This window comes from Mobula hypostoma, chromosome 7, assembly GCF_963921235.1.
Source record: "Mobula hypostoma chromosome 7, sMobHyp1.1, whole genome shotgun sequence".
NCBI lineage: Eukaryota > Metazoa > Chordata > Chondrichthyes > Myliobatiformes > Myliobatidae > Mobula > Mobula hypostoma.
In genome coordinates this window covers 104,662,068-104,684,807 of record NC_086103.1, presented here as the reverse complement: position 1 = coordinate 104,684,807, position 22,740 = coordinate 104,662,068, and the positions used below count along the sequence as shown (strand labels likewise).

Genomic DNA, 22,740 nt, shown 5'->3' with positions numbered 1-22,740 from the left:
GACAAGGCTGTCCTCTTAGTCCCCTATTATTTGATATTGCATTAGAACCTCTTGCAATTGCTATTCGAGAATCTTCAAATATTACTGGGATAACTCGGGGATTAAAGTCCCATAAATTATCACTCTATGCTGATGATTTACTTTTATATATTTCTAATCCTGAGAAATCCATTCCTGCTGTTTTAGAGTTATTAGCACAATTTGGTTTTTTTTCAGGTTATAAATTAAATCTTAGTAAGAGTGAACTTTTTCCGATTAATAAACATCTTCCCTTATATTATAAATTTCCATTTAAATTGATTAATAATTATTTCTCATATCTTGGGATTAAAATTACTTGTAAATACAAAGATTTATTTAAGACTAACTTTTTACCATTAATAGACCATATTACTCAACTTTCATCTAAATGGTTTCCCTTATATTTAACTTTGATTGGTCGTATTAATGCAGTTAAGATGTTTTTTTTGCCAAAATTTTTATATGTGTTTCAGGCATTACCAATTTTTGTTCCAAAATCTTTCTTTGATAAAGTTGACTCTAAAATTTCTTCATTTATTTGGCAGAATAAGAATCCGAGACTGGGTAAAATACATTTACAGAAAGCTAAGAGAGATGGAGGTTTAGCATTACCTAACTTTAGATTCTATTATTGGGCTATTAATATTCGACATATGAAATTTTGGTTACTTGATCAGGACATACTATCTATTCCTAAATGGGTAGCATTGGAACTACAATCTGTTCAGGGTTATACACTTGGCTCTATTTTAGGCTCCTCTCTCCCTTTTGATTCGAAACGCCTTAAGCAGGTCTCTAACCCGATAGTTAAATATGCTTTGCGCATTTGGTTTCAATTCAGAAAATTTTTTGATCTTAATCAATTCGGGTTAGCGATTCCTATTTTAGGTAACATATTTTTTCCTCCCTCTTTTACGGATCGCGCTTTTCAAACTTGGAAGACTAAGGGTATTTTACGGTTTTTGGATTTATTTTTAGATGGTTCCCTTATGTCTTTTGAACAATTATCTAATAAATATAACTTATCAAGAATACATTTTTTTAGATATTTACAAGTTAGAAATTTCCTAAGTACTATACTTTCTTCCTTTCCAATGCTTCCTCCTACATATATTTTAGATTCGATAATTAACCTCAATCCATGTCAGAAAGGTGCATCGGCTATGATTTATAATATTATTATGAAACTTAGGAAAGCTCCATTTGATAAGATTAGGGTAGATTGGGAACAGGAATTGGGGCTTACCATTTCTGTGGATGATTGGGGGCAGATTTTACAATTAGTTAATACTTCCTCTATTTGTGCTAAACATTCCCTAATTCAATTTAAAGTGGTTCATAGAGCACATATGTCCAAAGATAAGTTAGCGCGTTTTTACTCGCATATTAATCCTTTCTGTGATAGATGTTCGGGGCAGATAGCCTCTTTAACTCATATGTTTTGGTCTTGCCCTACTTTGGAAACTTTTTGGAGAGATATTTTTAATATTATTTCTAAGGTATTAAATATAGATATCTCTCCTCACCCTATTACTGCTATCTTTGGACTACCTAAAATTTCTAGTAATCTTTCCCCTCCAGCCCGTAGAATGATTGCATTTCTTACTTTAATGGCGAAAAGATGTATTTTACAACATTGGAAAGAGCTTAATGCTCCAACTACCTTTTTTTGGTTTTCTCAGACGATTTTATGTTTGAATTTGGAGAAAATTAGAAGTAACCTTTATGATTCTTCATTTAAATTTGAACAGATTTGGGGACCTTTTATTCGATATTTTCATTTAATGTAATATTTACCCTTCTTGTTTTTTTTCACTGTTTTTAATGGAGGTCGGGATTGAGGACGTGATTTTAAGTTTAACTCTGTTTGGTTTCAAGTTAGCCCATTGCTTTGCTTTGCTTTTAGTTAGTTGCACGGTGGTTTTTTTTTTGGGGTTTTTTTTTCTTTTTTTTTCCATTGATATATATAAAATTTAGTATACTATTATGTTATCTTGGTTTCTTATGTTTAAATTACATTGTTTGTAGTATTTTTTTTGGTATTGATACCTTTTGGAATTTTATTATACTTTAACATTGTATTAATGTTTATATGGCTTACCTTTTTTGTATACTTATTCAATAAAAAGATTTAAAAAGAAAGAAAGAAATACTTCATCTCTTAAATTATTCTAGTTAATTATTTTAATTCTTTTTTTAAAGGCCATAATGCCCAGAAATCCTGTAAGCAAGATGGCACTGGCAATACACGGCAATGTTTTGGGGGCAGCTCACGAAACTTCTAAACACAGTGCCTGTAAAAAATATTCACCACACTGGAGAAGGACAGAAGATTTACAGTAAAGAAAAGATTGCTATATTGAAGGGAATTCAGGGGTTGCTGCGTTCTCTGTTTCACAAAGACACGACTCACCACTGCAAGTTAGATACAGCGGCTAAACTCAAACACTTCTTGAACCACCGGATGGACCGTACTGCTGATTTGAAGAGGGCAAAAGATGGGGTCTGCGTTTCATGATAAACTCTTCATGGTGCTCAGATATAGTGGTCTTTTCGCACATTTGTTCTCCTAACCTAGAACATTGAATGATTAAGTGCCAACCACTATCAAGTGTTCTCCCTCCGTGATGCTGACTGCAGTTTACATACTTCCAAAGGCAGATGTTAAATGAGCACTCGATGTATTGAGTAATCAGACTATCAAACAAAAAACAACCTACCCCAATGCTGGTCATATCATTGCTGGGGACTTCAATCAGGCTTGCTTGCAGAAATCTCAGGACAATTATCATCAATATATCATATGCAGCTCCAGGGGTCCCAACACACTCAACCACTGCTACACTAACATAAGGATTATCTACTATTCCATCCCTATACTGCAATTTCAGGAAATATGGTAATCTGGCTGTCCTCCTCCTACCTGCATACATCTGAACTGTGAAGATGCATACATCAGGATGCTGTTTATAGACCATAACTCTGCTTTCAATATCATCCTCTCAAAAGAAATCAATAAGTTCCAAGGACCTAGGCCTCAATACCTGCCTGTGTACTGGATCTTTGATTTCTTCACTTGCAGACCGCAGTCAGTTCCGATTGGCATCAACATTTCCTCCATGAACTCCATCAGCACAGGTGCACCACAAGGCTGTGTGCTTAGCCCCCTGCTCTACCTGCTTTATACTTGCGACAGCAAGGCCAAGTATAGGTATAATGCCTTATTTAAGTTTGCTGATGACACCACCGTTGTTGGCCAAATCAACGTAAAGGATTGAAATTGAAAATCTGGCTGAATGGTGCCACAATAATAACCTTTCACTCAGTGTCAGCCAAACCAAAAAGCTAATTATTAACCACAGGAAGGGTAGGAAACCAGAGGTCCATGATCCAATCTTCATAGGGGGATCAGAGGTGGAGAGAATCAGCAAATTTAAATTCCTCGGCATTATCATTTCAGAGGATCTTTGTAAGTGCCATTACAAAGGAGGTATGGCAGCGCCTCTAATTTCCAGACATTTGCAATGATTTGTATGTCATCTTAAACTTTGACAAACTTCTATAGACTCGTAGCAGGGAGAAAATATCTCCCCACTATTTAGCACATCTACAAGGGTGTTGCTGCACGAAAGCAGCATTCATCATCAAGGACCCCCACCATCCAGGCCATGCTCTCTTCTTGCTGCTCCCATCAGGAAGGGGGCACAGGAGCCTCAGGACCCACACCACCACCTTCAGGAACAATTATTACCCCTCAATCATTAGGCTTTTGAACCAGAGGGGCTAACTTCACTCACCACAACACTGAACTGTTCGCTCAACTTATGGAGTCACTTTCAAGGACTCTTCATGTCAATATTCTCAATATTTATTGTTTATTCATTATTATTTTGTTTGCTTTTTTTCTTTTTGTATTTGCACAGTTTCTTGCCTTTTGCACATTTAGTTGTTCATCTTGTGTGTGTTTTTTCATTGATTTTATTGTGTTTCTTTGTATTTACTGTGAATGCCCACAAGAAAATAAATCTCAGGGTAGTATATGGTGACATACATGTACCTTGATATTTACATTGAACTACTATGTACAATAGTCTAATAACTGCAATGAAACATACAAAAACATTATTACAGCAATACCTGAAGATGATTTCATCTGTTTACTAACAGTATTCCCTTTACAGGGTGGTCAAGAACAGCTGGCATTCTGCAGTGCTCAACCAAGGCCCTTCATTGTCACTGGATGAAGGAGGTAAATTTCCACCATTGGCAAATAGCACATTTTGTATTTTATGAGATCAGTGAGGTATCTCTGTGCATTAAATGACATAGAACAGTAATAGGCCAAATTATCTAATTTCAATGACTAAAGATCTTCAACTAAAATTTGGATATCTTCTAGGTTTACCCAGAATAAGTCCAGCAACCAAAGGATAAAGGAATTATACATTCCCTTTCTAATCATATTCATCATGTACGTTCAAACATGTCAAAGGAACTGAGAAGTGCAATGAGCTTCTTGCCGCTTAATTAATATGCTATAGTTTTCTTCCACTTTCAATTCAAAATTCCAAAGAAACTATCATCCAAAGAGTGGAATAAATCGAACTGCTATTCCGAAGAGATGGAATGGACTCTTGTCAACAGCCTTTTCTCATGTTATAAATTTTCTGTGATTTTTATTTCAAATGCCGTAATAATTTTGCAGTCTAAAGTGAATTACCTTGTCCATTCTAACATTTTTAATGGTTACATGGTGCAAAATAAGCCTTGAATATTCTTAGGTAAAATATGCCATTCATGCCTGGAAGGGTTTTCTTATACTATGCAGTATCTAATTAATTAGCAAAACTCTTGTAATCTTAAAATATTTCTATTTTCATTTATATACTCAGGCTGGCTAATCATTCCAGAAATGGTGAACTAATATTTTTAAACTGCCTATTTTCTAAACAGCAAGTAATAAGAAAGTAATGATCAAAAATTCATTAAACTCAATCCCACATCACTCCTCTAAATCAAACATCCTGTTCCGTCATGAACTAATTGGTATGTTCTTTATAGACTTTAGCAACAAAATGCAAAACTGGCATTCACAATTTTCAGTTCCCACTCTGGTCAAAGGTATTTCCCTCTACGTTTTGATAAAACTTTTGATCAATTTCCTCACTTCTTTCCATAATATCATGAAGTTGATGTCTACATAGATATATGCAAGCGAGCCAGTCAACTTGCTCAGAGAAATACATTCACCGTAGGCACCTCAATCTGTAAGCATATTAACTGCATGTGACCACAAGTGGTTAACATCTTTTATCATTCTTTTTAATGGGTTTGGAAGAAATCTTGCTATATTAGTTTGAAATAAACTAGGTTGTGACATCCTCAATACTGTCTTTAACCATAGACCATAAAGATAGGAGCAGAAATAGGCCATTTGGCCTATCAAGTCTGCTCCACCATTTCATCATGGCAGATCCACTTTCCCTCTCAACTCCATTTACCTGCCTTCTCCCCAGAACCTTTCATACCCTAACTATCAAGAACCTATCAACCAGCATCTTACAGACACCGAATGACCTGGCCTCCATAGCCACTTGTGGCAATGAATTCCATAGATTCGCCACCCTGTGGCTAAAGAAATTCCTTCTCATCTCCATTCTAAATGGACATCCCTTTATTCTGAGGCCTGTGCCCTCTGGTCCTAGACTCACCCACTGTGGGAGACATCTTCTCCACATCCACTCTACCTAGGCCTTTCAACATTGAGTGAAGCACCCCCCCCCCGCGCCTTCACTCTTCTAAATTCCAGCAAGTACACACCCAGAACTATCAAACTCTCTTCAGACGATAACCATTTCATTCCTGGAATCATTCTTGTGAACCTCCTCTGAACCCTCTATGTTAGCACATCCTTTCTTGGATAAATGGTCCAAACTGGCCTTTATGACCTGTTCTTCAAACTGTGCTACCTCATTTTACTCACTATCCATGCAAGTATTTCTTTAGGTTATTCCCATTACCACTTGAACTTTTCATGTGGTCTGGTAACTATAATTTAGGTACACTGGGAAGCAAGTGTTTCTTTTAAAGACATCTATTCTGCTCAACATTTTGTATTTTAGGGGCAATAAAAAAATCAAATTGATTTAACAAATTGTATTAACAAAGGTAACAAAAGGATTGTGTAAACTATAGTAAAGATTAAAGACCACACGAGGCCAAACACATTAAGTGATCAGGATGAAACAGAACATGGAGAAGAAGTGTTTCCTGTCTTAAGAATCATAGACAGCCATTGAATACCAATGCACAGAAATAAGCCCTCAGCCCATCAAATCCATGCCAAACTGTTATTCTGCTAAGTCCCATAGACCTACACTTGGAGCACAGCCCTCAAGGCCCTTCCCATTTATGTACTTATCCAAACTTGTCTTAACTGTTGCAATTAAACCACATCCAACACTTCCACTGGCAGCTCATTCCACACTCACACCAACCTTTGAGTTAAATACCTTCTCAGTTTCCCTCTTAAATTTTTCACCTTTGACCCTTAACCTATCACCTCTGGTTCTAGTCTCACACAACATCAGTGGAAAAAGTCAGCTTGCATAAACTCTATCTATATCCCCCAATTTTGTAAACCTCTAAAATCTTTCCTCACTCTCCTACACTCCAAGAAATAAATACTAACCTATTCAATCTTTCCCTACAACTCAGGTCCTCAAGTCCTGACAAAATCCTTCTAAATTTCTCTGAACTCTTTTAATCTTATTGATAAATTTCCTGTAGGTACAGTAGGTGACCAGAACCACACATAATACTCCAAATTTGGTCTCACCAACATCTTATACAATTTCAACATAACATCCCAACTCCTGGAACAATGCGCTGATTTATGAAGACCAGTGTGCCAAAAGCTCTCTTTACAACCCTCTGTCATACCACTTTCAAGGAATTATGGATCTGTATTCCCTGATTCCCTTGTTCTACCACATTCCTCTGTATTACATCCATTCACTGTAAGTCCTACTCTGGTTTGTCCCTCCAAATGCAACACTCCACACTTCTCTGCATTAAAGTTCATCTACCATTTTTCAGCCTATTCTCCAGCTGTTTTAAATCCCACTGCAAGCTCTAATGGCCTTCTGCACTGTCCATTACACCCCCAATCTTGGTGTCACCCACAAATTTGCTGATCCAGTTTACCATATTATCAACCAGATCGTTGTTCTATATGACAAACAATAACACATCCAGCACCCAACACCTGCGGCACACCACTAGTCACAGGCCTCCAGTCAGAGAAAATACCATCTACTACCACACTCTGGCTTCTCCCATGAAACCAATGTTGAATCTAATTTACTACTCCATCCAGAATGCCAAGTGATAGAACCTTCTTGACCAGCCTTTCATGTGGGATTTTTGTCAAAGGCCTTCCTGAAGTCCATGTAGATAACATCCACTATCTTTGCTTCCTGGTAACTTCCTTGAAAAGCTTTGTAAGATTTTGGTTAGGCACAAGCTACACACACACACAAAGAAAAATACTTTAATAGGAAATATAGAAAATAGTCTTTTCGAAAGGTGTAATACTTTAAAAGCTGATAAACATCCTGGAGTGCAGTTTCAAAACCATGGGATAGATATTGCTAAAATTTGGGAAGACAAATGATACACAGTGCAGAAAGTTAGAGTACAGGAGATTAAATCTTTCTACAGCACTGCAGAGGTTTACCAAAACCCTGAATTGATTAGTGGATGTAGGTTTGTTCTTCCTACCAAAGATATAATTGGCTTTAAGACAGTGTGGCAAAAATTCAGAATTCTTGAATTGCCTTATGAGACTAAATAAAGCTGGGATGCTGAAAGGCCTGGACCAGCTGGATGATGAAGAGATTGTGGAGGCATTAGTAGTGATCTTTCAAGAATCACTAAATTCAGGAATGGTTCTAGTGGTCTAGAAAATTGAAAATGGCACTCCACTCTTTAATAAGAGAGGGAGATAGCAGAAAAGAAATTGTAGTCCAGTTAGCCTGACTTGATTATTAATTATTTACTTTTAAGGATGAGGTTTTGAGGTACTTGGAGGCATATGACAAAATAGGCCAAAGTCAGCATGGTTTCCTTAAGGAGAAATTATGCCTAACAAATCTGTTGGAAATCTCTGAGGTAGTAACAGATGGGATAGATAAAGGAGAAAAAAAGTGTTCTGCAAGGGTCGGCGTTGGGACTGCTTCTTTTCAGTATACGCCAATGATTAGGATAATGGAATTGGTGGCTTTGTGGCCAAGCTTACATATGATACAAAAATAGGTGGAGGGGCAGGTAGTACTGAGGAAGCAGGGAGACCACAGAAGGACTTAAGACAAATTGGGAGAATGGGCAAAGTGGCAGATGAAATACAGTGTCGGGAAAGTGTATGGTCATGCACTCTGGTAGAAAGAATAAAGAAGTAGACTATTTTCTAAATGGGGAGCAAATTCAGAAATCAGAAGTGCTAAGGAATTTGGGAGCCCTCATGTAGGATTCCCTAAAAGTTAATTTGCAGGTTGAGTCAGTACTAAGGAAGACAAATGCAATGTTAGTTTTCATTTCGGGAGGACTGAACATAAAAGCAAGGATGTAATGCTGAGGCTTAATAAGGCATAGGTCAGATTGTACTTGAGAGTATTGTGAGCAGTTTTGAGCATCTTACTTAAGAAAGGATGTGCAGGCACAGAAAAGGGTCCTGAGGAGATTCCTGGGATTGATTTAGGGAATGTAAGGATTAACATACAAGGAATATTTGATAGTTTTGGGCCGGTGCTCTCAGATTTCAGAGGAATGAGTGGAGATCTCACTGACCCTATCAAACACAAAGACCTAGATAGTCTGGATGTAGAGAGGATGTTTCCTATAGTGGGGGGGCGGGGTCTAGGACCAGAAGGCACAGCCTCAGAATACAAGGACATCTTATTAGAACAGAGGTAAGGAGGAACCTCTTTAGCCAAAGGGTGGTGAATCTGTGGAATTCATTGCCAAAGACGACAATGAAGGCCAAGTCATTGGTTATACTTAAAGCAGTGGTTGATAGGGTCTTGATTAGTAAGAGTATTAAAGGTTATGAGGAGAAGGCAGGAGAATGGGGTTAAGTGGGATAACAAATCAGCCCTGATAGAATAGAGGTGCAGACTTGATGGGCCAAAAGGCCCAATTCTGCCATTATGACTTACTGTCCAGAAATCTGAGTCAAAAGACTTGTTGAATGTTATGAGAATCAAGTTATTGGGACGAGACAAGAAAGTGGATAAGCCATAGGATCAATAATGATCTTACGAATAAAGAAGCTTAATAAACATATAGCTTACTCTTGATTCTATACTTTTGTAATGCTCCTTTCATTTTTACTATTATGCACAATCGTTATGATTATTGAAAAACTTCTACTTATTTATGCAGTATTTTCCCAATTCCATATTCACCATCACTTCATCAAACAAAACAATTCTGAACCATTGTCACAACTGCAAATATAGGAAATGTTGCAAATAAGTTATGTTGGTAAGGTCCAACAAACAGTAATGAAACAATGATCAGCTTTACTAACTACAGACAAAAAGATCTGTAATTTTGCATTCTTTCAGTGCTTTTAAGCCCAATGATCCAGATATGCAAACCTACTGTGACACACTCTCACCTGGCATGAAGTGTTTTACATCTGGTGCAATTCCTTCCAGCTTTTCCCATCGAATTGCTTCAGTCTTCTTCATTTTTATCTCAATCTACAAACAATTTGATACATCAAACTCAGATCATTTTACAATATATCAGTTACTTATGACCACATTGGTCTACCTCACTTTCTAAATTTAAATATAATTTTGGCTTTTACTGAACAAGCGATAGGGAGTATAAAAATGGGGAAGCGGTGCTACAGCTTACTTCAAAGGGCTTAGGGGACATCATGTCTAGAATTCTGCATATAGATTTAGTCTGAAAGGAACGATACACTCACTGCCACTTAATTAGGTACACCTGCTCATTAATGCAAATACAGTATCTAATTGGCCAAACAGGTGGCAGCAACTCAATGCATAAAAGCATGCAGACATGATTAAGAGGTTAAGTTGTTGTTCGGACCAAACATCAGAACGGGGATGAAATGCAATTACTTAAACCATGGAATGATTGAGCCAGATGGGGTGCTTTGAGTCTTTCGGAAAACACTTACCTCCTGGGATTTTCAAGTACAACAGTCACGAGAACTTACACAGAATGGTGCAAAGAAGAAACAACGTCCAGTGAATGGTAGTTTTGAGGGCAAAACACCTCTTTAATGGGGTTAGAGAGTGGCCAGATTGGTTCAAGGTGACAGGAAGCTGGCAGTAACTCAACTAACAGTTATGCGCAAAACAGCATCTCTGAACACACAATACGTTGAACTTTGAAGTGGGCGGGCTGCAGTAGCAGAAGATCACAAAGATACACTCAGTGGGCATTTTAACCTAATAAAAGTGGCCTCTGAGTGTACATTCATCTTAGAGGTAACAAAGATTCACTGAATTGATTCCTGACAAAGGAGATTCCTGACAAAGGAGATGCCTGAAAAGGGAAGAATTAATAAACTGTGCCTTTATTCTCTCAGTATTTAAAAGAATACTGTTTAAATGGTTCCTTAAGGTTGTTATAGTCAATAGTGGTAGTGGGGACAAGCTCAACCAGACCCAGCAGAACCATTTCTATTGACAGGAGGGGCAAAGGTGGGTTACTGGCGCCTTAAAACCAGTCACTTCAGGCAAATGGGGCTCATCAGCCATGTTTGGCAGCTCATCCAGAAGAAGGAAAACTCTGATCTCAAACCTCTGCTGCCTTGTGCCTATTCCCACTCATGGGGAAGGATTTGGGAGTAAATCCTGAGTGAAAAATCTGGAACTGGAGTCTCTAAGGTGGTCCCACATTGAGTTCAATGCTGACTGGCAACTCCTGCTTTGCTGCTGGTACCAAACTGTATCGGTCTTTGCCATTCCTTTGGGTTCATCAAATACATGGAGAGGGAGAGCTTGCTACATGGGCAACAGCTTGGTCTCCATATTGTTATGGCCTGGATTGCATATCTGGACAGTTAGGACACAACATCCATGGTCGACCCTGACCGACAGAGACCTCATCATTTAAAAGAATGATGGGCCTTACTGAAACAATAAGTGAGGGAGCTTAACAAGATTGATGCTCAAGACATATTTTTCCAGTAGAGACAAACTAGAACTCAGTGTTATTGTTACAGGATAAAAGCTTCCTCATTTAAAGTATAAATCAAGACAATTTCTTTATTCACGAAGCAATGAATTTTTTGGAACTCCCCAAGAATGGGAGCAAAGGATATTGAATTATTATGTATACTCAAGACCTAAACTACAAGGGGGATCAGAGTTATTAAAATGAACATTAAGGCCAAGATCAGATCACCCATCTCATTAAATTGCTTTGCAAGTTTGAGGGACAATCATTGAATATAGTTATATCGATTTTTTTATATTATAAATGAATCTTCATCTATTGAAGTTGGGAAGATTCACTAGGAATACTTCATTACAACTTTACTCAATTAACATTTAGTCAACCTTCTATGTAGCCATAATAAAGACAAATTCAGATGTAACATGAACATGAAACAGAGTGACCTTCAATAACAACTATATACAACTGAAGATAGGGGAAAATAGCAGTCAATGGGATGAGTTACAAAGTAAAAGAGAAACAAAACTGAAATGGGCAATGAATACAGGATTGAAGGTGTTATATTTGAATGCATGCAGTATACGGAACAAGATAGATGAACTTGTAGCATGGTTATAGATTGTCATGCATGTCATTATGGTCATTACTGAATCGTGGTTGGAAGATTATAGCTGGGAGCTAAACATCCACAGATACACAACGTATCCAAAGGACACACAGGTAGGCAGAGGGAGTGGCATGGCTGTCGTAAAAAAATGAAATCAATCCTTAGAAAGAGGTGACATAGGATCAGAGGCTTTAGAATCGTAGAGCTAAGAGACTGCAAGGATATAGAGACCCTGATGGGAGTTATACACAGACCTGTGAACAGTCGCAAAGATGGGAGCTACAAATTACAACAGGAGATAGAAAATACATGTCAAAAGGACAATGTTACAATAGTCAACGGGAATTTCAATATGCAGGTAGATTGGAAAAATCAGTTTGGTGCTGGATCCCAAGAGGTCTAGAATGCCTAGGCTTTTTAGAGCAGCTCGTGGTTGAGCCCACTAGGGGATAAGTAATTCTGAATTGGGTGTTGTGCAATGAACCGGAACTGATTAGGTAGAGGAACCCTTCAGGGCCAGTGATCATAATATGATAGAATTCACCTGGCCATTTGAGAAGAAGAAGCTAGTCAGCTGTATCAGTATTACAGTAGAGTAAAGAGGCAGATGAATGAGAGAGGAGACAGCCAAAATTGATTAGAAGGGACACTAACAGGAATGACAGCAGAGCAGCAATGACTGGAGTTTTTGGGAGCAATTCAGAAGGCACTGGATAGATACATCCCAAGAAGTATTCTAAAGGCAGGATGACACAGAGACATGGCTCCAGGGTGACCAGGGATGGGAGCTCAACATTCAGGGATATTCAATATTCAGGAGGGATAGACATGAAAGAAAAGGAGGTGGGGTAGCATTGCCGGTTAGAGAGAAGATTAACGCAATAGAAAGGAAGGACATTAGCCGGGAAGATGTGGAATCGATATGGGTAGAGCTGCACAACACTAAGGGGCAGAAAACGCTGGTGGGAGTTGTGTACAGGCCACCTAACAGTAGTAGTGAGGCTGGGGATGGTATTAAACAGGAAGTTAGAAATGTGTGCAATAAAGGAACAGCAGTTATAATGGGTGACTTCAATCTACATATAGATTGGGTGAACCAAATTGGTAAGTGTGCTAAGGAAGAGGATTTCTTGGAATGTATGCCGGATGGTTTTTTGAACCAACATGTCGAGGAACCAACTAGAGAGCAGGCTATTCTAGAATGGGTATTGAGCAATGAGGAAGGGTTAATTAGCAATCTCGTCATGAGAGGCCCCTTGGGTAAGAGTGACCATAATATGGTGGAATTCTTTATTAAGATGGAGACTGACATAGTTAATTCAGAAACAAAAGTTCTGAATTTAAAGAAGGGTAACTTTGAAGGTATGAGACGTGAATTAGCTAAGATAGACTGGCAAATGACACTTAAAGGGTTGACGGTGGCTATGCAATGGCAAGCATTTAAAGATCGCATGGATGAACTAAGGTAGTGCACCTGTGGCTGACAAGGGAAATTAGGGATAGTATCAATTCCAAAGAAGAAGCATACAAATTAGCCAGAGAAAGTGGCTCACCTGAGGACCGGGAGAAATTTAGAGTCCAGCAGAGGAGGACAAAGGGCTTAATTAGGAAGGGGAAAAAAGATTATGAGAGAAAACTGGCAGGGAACATAAAAACTGACTGTAAAAGCTTTTATAGATATGTGAAAAGAAAATGATTGTTAAGACAAACGTAGGTCCCCTACAGACAGAAACAGTTGAATTGATTATGGGGAGCAAGGGCATGACAGACCAATTGAATAACTACTTTGGTTCTGTCTTCACTAAAGAAGACATAAATAATCTTCCGGAAATAGTAGGGGACAGAGGGTCCAGTGAGATGGAGGAACTGAGGGATATACATGGTAGTAGGGAAGTGGTGTTAGGTAAATTGAAGGGATTAAAAGCAGATAAATCCCCAGGGCCAGATGGTCTGCATCCCAGAGTGCTTAAGGAAGTAGCCCAAGAAATAGTGGATGCATTAGTGATAATTTTTCAAAACTCTTTAGATTCTGGACTAGTTCCTGAGGATTGGAGGGTGGTTAATGTAACCCCACTTTTACAAAAGGAGGGAGAGAGAAACCGGGGAATTATAGACCAGTTAGCCTGACATCGGTGGTGGGGAAAATGCTAGAGTCAGTTATCAAAGATGTGATAACAGCACATTTGGAAAGCTGTGAAATCATCAGACAAAGTCAGCATGGATTTGTGAAAGGAAAATCATGCCTGACAAATCTCATCGAATTTTTTGAGGATGTAACTAGTAGAGTGGTTAGGGGAGAACCAGTGGATGTGGTATATTTGGATTTTCAAAAGGCTTTTGACAAGGTCCCACACAGGAGATTAGTGTGCAAACTTAAAGCACACGATATTGGGGGTAAGGTATTGATGTGGATAGAGAATTGATTGGCAGACAGGAAGCAAAGAGTTGGAATAAACGGGGCCTTTTCAGAATGGCAGGCAGTGACTAGTGGGGTACCGCAAGGCTCAGTGCTGGGACCCCAGTTGTTTACAATATATATTAATGACTTAGACAAGGGAATTAAATGCAGCATCTCCAAGTTTGCGGATGACACGAAGCTGGGCGGCAGTGTTAGCTGTGAGGAGGATCCTAAGAGGATGCAGAGTGACTTGGATAGGTTGGGTGAGTGGGCAAATTCATGGCAGATGCAATTTAATGTGGATAAATGTGAGGTTATCCACTTTGGTGGCAAAAACAGGAAAACAGATTATTATCTGAATGGCGGCCGACTAGGAAAAGGGGAGGTGCAATGAGACCTGTGTGTCATTGTACACTAGTCATTGAAAGTGGGCATGCAGGTACAGCAGGTGGTGAAAAAGGCCAATGGTATGCTGGCATTCATAGCAAGAGGATTCGAGTACAGGAGCAGGGAGGTACTACTGCAGTTGTACAAGGCCTTGGTGAGACTACACCTGGAGTATTGTGTGCAGTTTTGGTCCCCTAATCTGAGGAAAGACATCCTTGCCATAGAGGGAGTGCAAAGAAGGTTCACCAGATTGATTCCTGGGATGGCAGGACGTTCATATGATGAAAGACTGGATCGACTAGGCTTATACTCGTTGGAATTTAGAAGATTGAGGGGGGATCTTATTGAAACATATAAAATCCTAAAGGGATTGGACAGGCTAGATGCAGGAAGATTGTTCCCGATGTTGGGGAAGTCCAGAACGAGGGGTCACAGTTTGAGGATAAAGGGGAAGCCTTTTAGGACCGAGATTAGGAAAAACTTCTTCACACAGAGAGTGGTGAATCTGTGGAATTCTCTGGCACAGGAAACAGCTGAGGCCAGTTCATTGGCTATATTTAAGAGGGAGTTAGATATGGCCCTTGTGGCTAAAGGGATCAGGGGGTATGGAGGGAAGGCTGGGGCGTGGTTCTGAGTTGGATGATCAGCCATGATCATAATAAATGGCGGTGCAGGCTCAAAGGGCCGAATGGCCTACTCCTGCACCTATTTTCTATGTTTCTATAGCTGACAAGGGAAGTCAAAGCAAGGGCATATAACAGAGCAAAAATTAGTGGGAAGTTAGAGTACTAGGAAGGTTTTAAAGACTAACAAAAGGCAACCAAAAAAAAAAATTACAAACAAGGAAAAGATAGAATATGAAGGGAAGCTAGCAAATAATATTAAAGGGGATACCTAAAGTTTCTTCAGATATATAAAGAATAAAAGAGAGGGGAGAGTAGATATCGGACCGCTGAAAAACAATGCTGAAGTAGTAATGGGAACAAGGAAATGGTGGATGAACTAAATAAGCAAGTCAAAGTTTCAAAGTACATTTATTATCAATAAATTTCTCCAACCTTGAGATTGGTTTGCTTACAGGTAGCCACAAAGCAAGAAATCCCAAAGAACCCAATGGAAAAAAAAGATCAATACCACATGCACAAGAAAAAGGGGGAAAGAAACAACAAATCATGCAAACAAAAGAAGTGAGCAACCATTCTGAACCAAATTGAGTCCTTAGATTTTGCATCAGTCTTCACTGTGGTAGAAGTGAGTGAATTTGCCATTACTACGCAGATGATTCTTGGAAAACTGAAAAGTCTGAAGGTAGATAAATCACCAGGACCAGATGATCTACACCACAGGGTTTTGAAAGATGTGGCGGAAGAGATTGTGGAGGCATTAGTAATGATCATTCAAGAACTAGAAAACTGCAAATATTACTCCACTCGTCAAGAAGGGAGGGAGGCAGAAGAAAGAAAATTATAGGCCAGTTAGTCTAATCTCAGTGGTTGGGAAGATGTTGGAGTCAATTGTTATCAGAATGTGGTTGCAGGGTGTTTGGGGGCACATGATAAAATAGGCTGTTGTTTCCTTAAGGGAAGAACTTGCCTGACAAATTTGTTGGAATTCTTTGAGGAAATAACAACCATGACAGACAAAAGTGAATCAGTAGATGTTGTGTACCCAGATTTTCAGAAGACGTTTTATAAGGCTGCTCATTAAGAGCCCATGGTACTACAGGAAATGTACCCGCATGGATAAAGCAGTAGCTGATTGGCAGGAGGCAAAGAGTGGGAATAAAGGGAGACTTTCCTGGATGGCTGTCAGTGACTAGTGGTGTTCCACAGGGGTCTGTGTTGGGAATTGATGGTTTTGTGTCAAGTATGTGGATGATACCAAGATAGATGGGAGGGTCAGGTAGTGATGAGGAAGCAGAGAGGCTGCAGACAGATTAGGAGAATGGGCAATGAAGTGGCAGGTAGAATACAGTGTCAGGAAGTTTATGGTCATGCACTTTGGTAGAAGACATAAAAGCATAGAATATTTTCTAAATAAGAAAAAAAAATTAAAATCTGTGGTACAAAAGTATTTGGGAGTCATTGTACAGGATTCCCTAAAGATTAATTTCCAGGTTGAGTTGGTGGTGAGGAGGGCAAATGCAATGTTAGTATTCATTTCGAGAGGACTACAAAATAAAAGCAAGGATGTAATACTGAGGCTTTCTAAGGCAGTGGTGAGGCCTCACTTGGAGTATTGACAGCAGTTTTAGGCCCCTTACCTAAAAGGATATTGCTCACATTGGAGTGGTTTGAAAAGAGGCTCACGATAGCAAGGCCTTTCATATGAGGAGCGCCTGATGGCTCTGGGCCTGTATTCACTGGAATTTAGAAGAGGGGGGGGCGGGGGAGAATCTCATTTGAAACCTATTGAATGTTGAAAGGTCTTGATAGAGTGGATATGGAGAGGACATTTCCTATGGTGCAAATGTCTAAGACCAGAGGACACAGCCCCAAAATAAAAGGACATCCATTTAAAACGGATAAGGAAGAATTTCTTTGACCAGAGCATGGTGAATCTGCGGAATTCGCTGCCACAGGTGGCTGTGGAGTCAAAGTCAACGGCTATATTTAATGTACAGGTTGATAGATTCTTGATTAGTCAGGGCATGAAGGGTTACAGGGAGAAGGCAGGAGGTTGGGGCTGAGAGAGAAATGGATCAGCATTGATGAAATGGTGGAACAGATTCAATGGGCCAAATGGGCCTAATTCTGCTTCTATGTTTTATAGTCTAAAAAGAGTGCATAAGAAATAGGAACAGGAGTAGGCCACCTGACCAGGTGAGCCTATTCTACCATTCATTAAGATATGACTGATCTGGCCATGGACTCAGCTCCACCCATCTGCCTTTTCCCTATAGTCATTAATTCCCATGCTATGCAAGAATCTATCTGTGTCTCAAGTACATTTAATAAGGTGACTTCTATAGAGTTCAGTCTAGTCATGACCAGTCTCTCAAAGCATTTCATCACTGTTGATGTGTGTGCTACCAAGCAATAGTCAGTTAGGCAGGTCACATTATTCTTCTTAGGTACTGGTATAATTGTTGCCTTTTTGAAGCAAGTGGGAGAATCCACCCATAGCAGTGAGAGGTTGAAAATGTTCTTAAATACCCCCGCCAGTTGGTTGGCACAGGTTTTCAGAGCCTTACCAGGTACTCCATCGGGACCTTCCACCTCGCAAGGGTATGCTTTCTTTAAAGACAGCCTAACATCGGCCTCTGAGACAAAGATCACAGGGTCGTCAGGTGCAGCAGGGATCTTCGCAGCTGTAGTTATATTCTCCCTTTCAAAGTGGGTATAGAAGGTGTTGAGTTCATCTGGTAATGAAATATCACTGCCATTCATGCTATTGGGTTTCACTTTGTAGGAATTAATGTCCTGCAAACCCTGCCAGAATTGTTGTGCATCCGATGTCGCCTCCAACCTCGCTTGAAATTGTCTCTTCGCCCTTGAAATAGCCCTCCACAAATCACAACTGCTTTGGTGGTGTAGGTCTGGGTCGCCAGTCTTGAATGCCACAGATCTGGCCTTCAGCAGACGATGTACCTCCTGGTTCATCCATGGCTTTTGGTTTGGGAATGTACAGTAAGTTTTTGTAGGCACACACTCATCCACACAGGTTTTAATGAAGTCGGTAACAACTGCAGCATACTCATCCAGGTTCGAAGATGAATCCCCAAATACTGTCTAGTCCAGTGATTCAAAGCAACCCTATAGGCTCTCCTGTGCTTCCCTTGTCCACACCTGCTTGGTCCTCACTACTGGTGCTGCAGTCTTCAGTAACTGCCTATACTCAGGGATTAGAAGTATAGCCAGGTGATCAGACTTCCCGAAGTGAGGACCTGGAATAGCACGGTAGGCATTCTTGATGGTGGTGTAGTAATGGTCTAGTGTGTTGTTTCTTCTGGTATTGCAAGTGATCCATTGATGGCAATTGTTTAGTGAATTTTTCAGACTGGCCTGGTTAAAATCCCCCAAAACAATGGTGAAGGCATTAGGGTGTGCTGTTTTGTACATGTTGATCCTATTGTTCAGATCATCTAAAGCCTGAAAGACATTGGCCTGAGGTGGAATGTATATTGCTACCAAAAGAACCCCAGAGAATTCCCGTGGTAGGTGAAAAGGACAGAACTTAACTACTAGATATTGCAGGTCTAGTAAGTGGAATTGGGACAGCACTGATATATTTGTGCATAGAGAAGAGTAGATCATGAGGCATACTCCTCCACCTCTGCTTTTGAGAGACTCTACAGATCTAGTCTGACAGTGTATAGTAAACCCGTCGATCTGAATCACTGCCTCCGGTACGGAAGGGGTTAACCAGGATTCCGTGAAACTAAGGACACATGCGGTCCTAATGTTCCTCTGATTCAGCACCCTAGCTCTGAGATCATCGACCTTATTCACCAGAGACTGCATGCTTACCAGTAAGATAGTCAGTACTGGGAATTTAAAACCCGGTTTCCTTAAACACATGTGTATCCCTGACCAGCACACGTTTTCTGTGTTGAATCCTACAAGTACGAATCCGTCCCAAATTGTCATAGTTTCCATCAGTTTTAAGCAGCGATAGTTCGTTTAAATGTATTAAGATATTTTTGTTGACTATACTGACCCTGGAAGCAGTTGTTGTAGCTCTATCAGGTTGAAACGAGAATATTTAATAATATCCATTGACAGTTCTGCTGCTACACGAGCTGCCCCGAGATGCTCTGGAAGTAGATCTTTCCTCAAGTAAGGAGACCTGAACTGCTTGCAGTACTCCAGGAAAGCCTCACCAGTACCCTGTACATAATGTAGCATAATCTTCCTGCTCTCAAGTTCAATCCCTTGAAACAGTACATCAGGACTGTGACTTCTTAACTCCTTAAAATATTCTTAAAAGACAAAATTCCAAGTTAGAAGCTTGAAACTGAGAGATTAATTCAATTTCTTTTGCCATGAATCTGGCCCTGAAGAATGTGCAGTTCTCATAACCAGCACTGTTGGTGCTCTTAATAGATCACAAAAATCACAAATCTATATTTGATATACTTATTGTCACTTTTTCCATCTTCCAGGGAAGGTGCTTCTATCAGACATTTCGCCAAACCACATGCAATTATTCTTCCATGTTACTGGCCCTATCGAGGCTATTTTCTTGGGCAATAATCTTGTAATACTTCTTGGAAAAAGTGAGCTTACATACTATGTTTTAGTATTTAATTTGAATACACTATCAATGCTTAAGTATAAGATATTTCTCTTAAAATCAATCCTTTTCTTACTAGATTTTAGCTTAGAATGTGAAAACAACAATGAAAATGACAAAATTGTAACTGGATCAAAATTGGTCAATATCTTAACGAAGTTCGCTCATCATCATAGTGGTCAGTACAAAGCTATTACAGCTCAGAGCGCCGGAGTTCAGAGATGAATTCCAGCGTCTTCCATAAGAAAGTTTGTTATGTTCTTCCTGTGTGGGATTCCTCTGGGTGCTCTGGTTTTCTCCCACAGTCCTAAGACATATTGGTTAGTAGGTTAATTAGTCATTTTAAACTGTCCTGTGATTAAGCTGGAATTAAATCGGGTGACTGCTGGCTGGTGTGGCTCGCTGCCAGAAGGGCGCGTTCCACACTATATCTCTTAATAAAATAAAAGAAATAAAGAAGTAATTTTAACTTGCTTCATAATATACACTCAGTGGTCACTTTATTACATGCAGGAGTAGTACCTGGTGTATGGTAAATAAAGTACATTCTTGTCGTCTTCTGTAGCTGTAACCCATCCACTTCAAGGTCTGACATGGTGTATGTTCAAAGATGCTCTTCTGCACACCACAGTTGTAATATCTGATTATTTAAGTTTCTGGCTCCTTCCTGTCAACTTGAACCAGTCTATCCATTCTATTCTCACCTCTCTCAATAACAAGACAAGACATTTTCGCCCACAGACTGAAGCCCACTGGATTGCTCAAACACGAGGAATTCTGCAGATGCTGGAAATTCAAGCAACACACATCAAAGTTGCTGGTGAACGCAGCAGGCCAGGCAGCATCTCTAGGAAGAGGTACAAGCGACGTTTCAGGCTGAGACCCTTCGTCAGGACTAACTGAAAGAAGAGCTAGTAAGAGATTTGAAAGTGGGAGGGGAAGGGGGAGATCCAAAATGATAGAAGACAGGAGGGGGAGGGATGGAGCCAAGAGCTGGACAGTTAATTGGCAAAAGGGATATGAGAGAACCATGAGACAGGAGGCCCAGGGAGAAGGAAAAGGGGGAGGGGAGAAAAACCCAGAGGATGGACAAGGGGTATAGTAAGAGAGACAGAGGGAGAAAAAGGAGAGTGAGAGAAATAATGTGTGTATATAAATAACGGATGGGGTACGAGGGGGAGGTGGGGCATTAGCAGAAGTTAGAGAAGTCAATGTTCATGCCATCAGGAGGCTACCCAGACGGAATATAAGGTGTTTTCATCTTTACAGTAGAGGAAGCCATGGACAGACATGTCAAAATGGGAATGGGACGTGGAATTAAAATGTGTGGCCACTGGGAGATCCTGCTTTCTCTGGCGGACAGAGTGTAGATGTTCAGCAAAACCATCTCCCAGTCTGCGTCAGGTCTTGCCAATATATAGAAGGCCACATCGGGAGCACTGGATGCAGTATATCACCCCAGCCGACTCACAGGTGAAATGTCGCCTCACCTGGAAGGACTGTCTGGGGCACTGAATGGTGGTAAGGGAGAAAGTGTAAGGGCACGTGTAGCACTTGTTCCATTTACAAGGTTAAGTGCCAGGAGGGAGACCAGTGGGGAGGGATGGGGGGGACGAATGGACAAGGGAGTCACATAGGGAGCGATCCCTGCAGAAAACGGGGGGGGGGGGGGAGGGAAAGATGTGCTTAGTGGTGGGATCCCGTTGGAGGTGGCGGAAGTTACGGAGAATAATATGTTGGACCCAGAGGCTGGTGGGGTGGTAGGTGAGGACCAGGGGAACCCTATTCCTTGTGGGGTGGCGGGAGGATGGAGTGAGAGCAGATGTGTGTGAAATGGGGGAGATGCGTTTGAGAGCAGAGTTGATGGTGGAGGAAGGGAAGCCCCTTTCTTTAAAAAAAGGAGGACATCTCCCTGGTCCTGGAATGAAAAGCCTCATCCTGAGAGCAGATGCGGTGGAGACGGAGGAATTGCAAGAAGGGGATGGCATTTTTGCAAGAGACAGGGTGAGAAGAGGAAAAGTCCAAATAGCTGTGAGAAGAGGAATAGTCCACTGGATTGCTTTTTGTTTTTCACACCGTTCTCTGTAAAATCGAGAGACTGCTGTGTGTGAAGGTCCCAGGAGTTCTGCAGTTTCGGAGATACTCAAACCACCCTGTCTGGCACCAGCAATCATTCCACAGTCAAAGTCACTTATATTACATTTCTTCTTCATTCCGATGTTTGGTCTGAACAAATGAACCTTTTCAAAAGATCCAATAGGATTCAAAATACATTTATTATAAAATGCATATGCAGTATACAATCTTGAGATTCATCTTTTCCATAAACAGCCACAAAACAAAGAAAACCATTGAACCTGCTCAAAGAAAATCATCAACACCCCCATGCAAAAAGACAAATCGTGTAAATGAAACAAAAAACACGAGCCAAACCACAGTGAACAAAACCTAAAATCAATACAGTCCATATTCAGTTCAGCTCAGTGTTCAATAGACCAATCCAGGAACTGCAGACCCAGAACTTAGGTACCGTTCTCCGATGGCATCAAGGGAGAAGAGAGACTGTCACAGGCAGACACCTTCCTCTGGCAGCAGTGAGTAAGAGGCTGGTGGACAGCGCTGAACACTTGCTCACCTTGATGTTTCAATCTTCCTCGACATTCTAATCAGCGAGATTGGCAAGAAATTGAGTTGATCATGGACTCATGCAAAAACTCTAAGCTTCTTGGCCTTTAGGCCGCTTGCCTCCTAGAACCCCCTCGGAGACAGCAACACGCCAGATCACTCAATCAGCCCGAGAACACACAGGTCCTGTAGATCATGTCTGCATGTTTTTATGCATTTAGCTGTTGCTGCATGATTGGCCGATTAA

At 40.3% G+C, this 22,740-nt stretch overlaps 1 protein-coding gene across 3 annotated transcripts in view; it reads right to left on the bottom strand.

Moving 5' to 3' along the window:
• sugt1 (SGT1 homolog, MIS12 kinetochore complex assembly cochaperone) overlaps positions 1 to 22,740 on the bottom strand; it is a 190,013-nt gene that overhangs the window by 21,283 nt on the left and 145,990 nt on the right. For all 3 annotated transcript variants that reach the window (XM_063053753.1, XM_063053750.1, XM_063053752.1), the window contains one exon: positions 9,701 to 9,785. In XM_063053753.1, the coding sequence (XP_062909823.1) occupies positions 9,701 to 9,785 (85 nt within the window). The remainder of the gene's footprint in view (positions 1 to 9,700; positions 9,786 to 22,740) is intronic.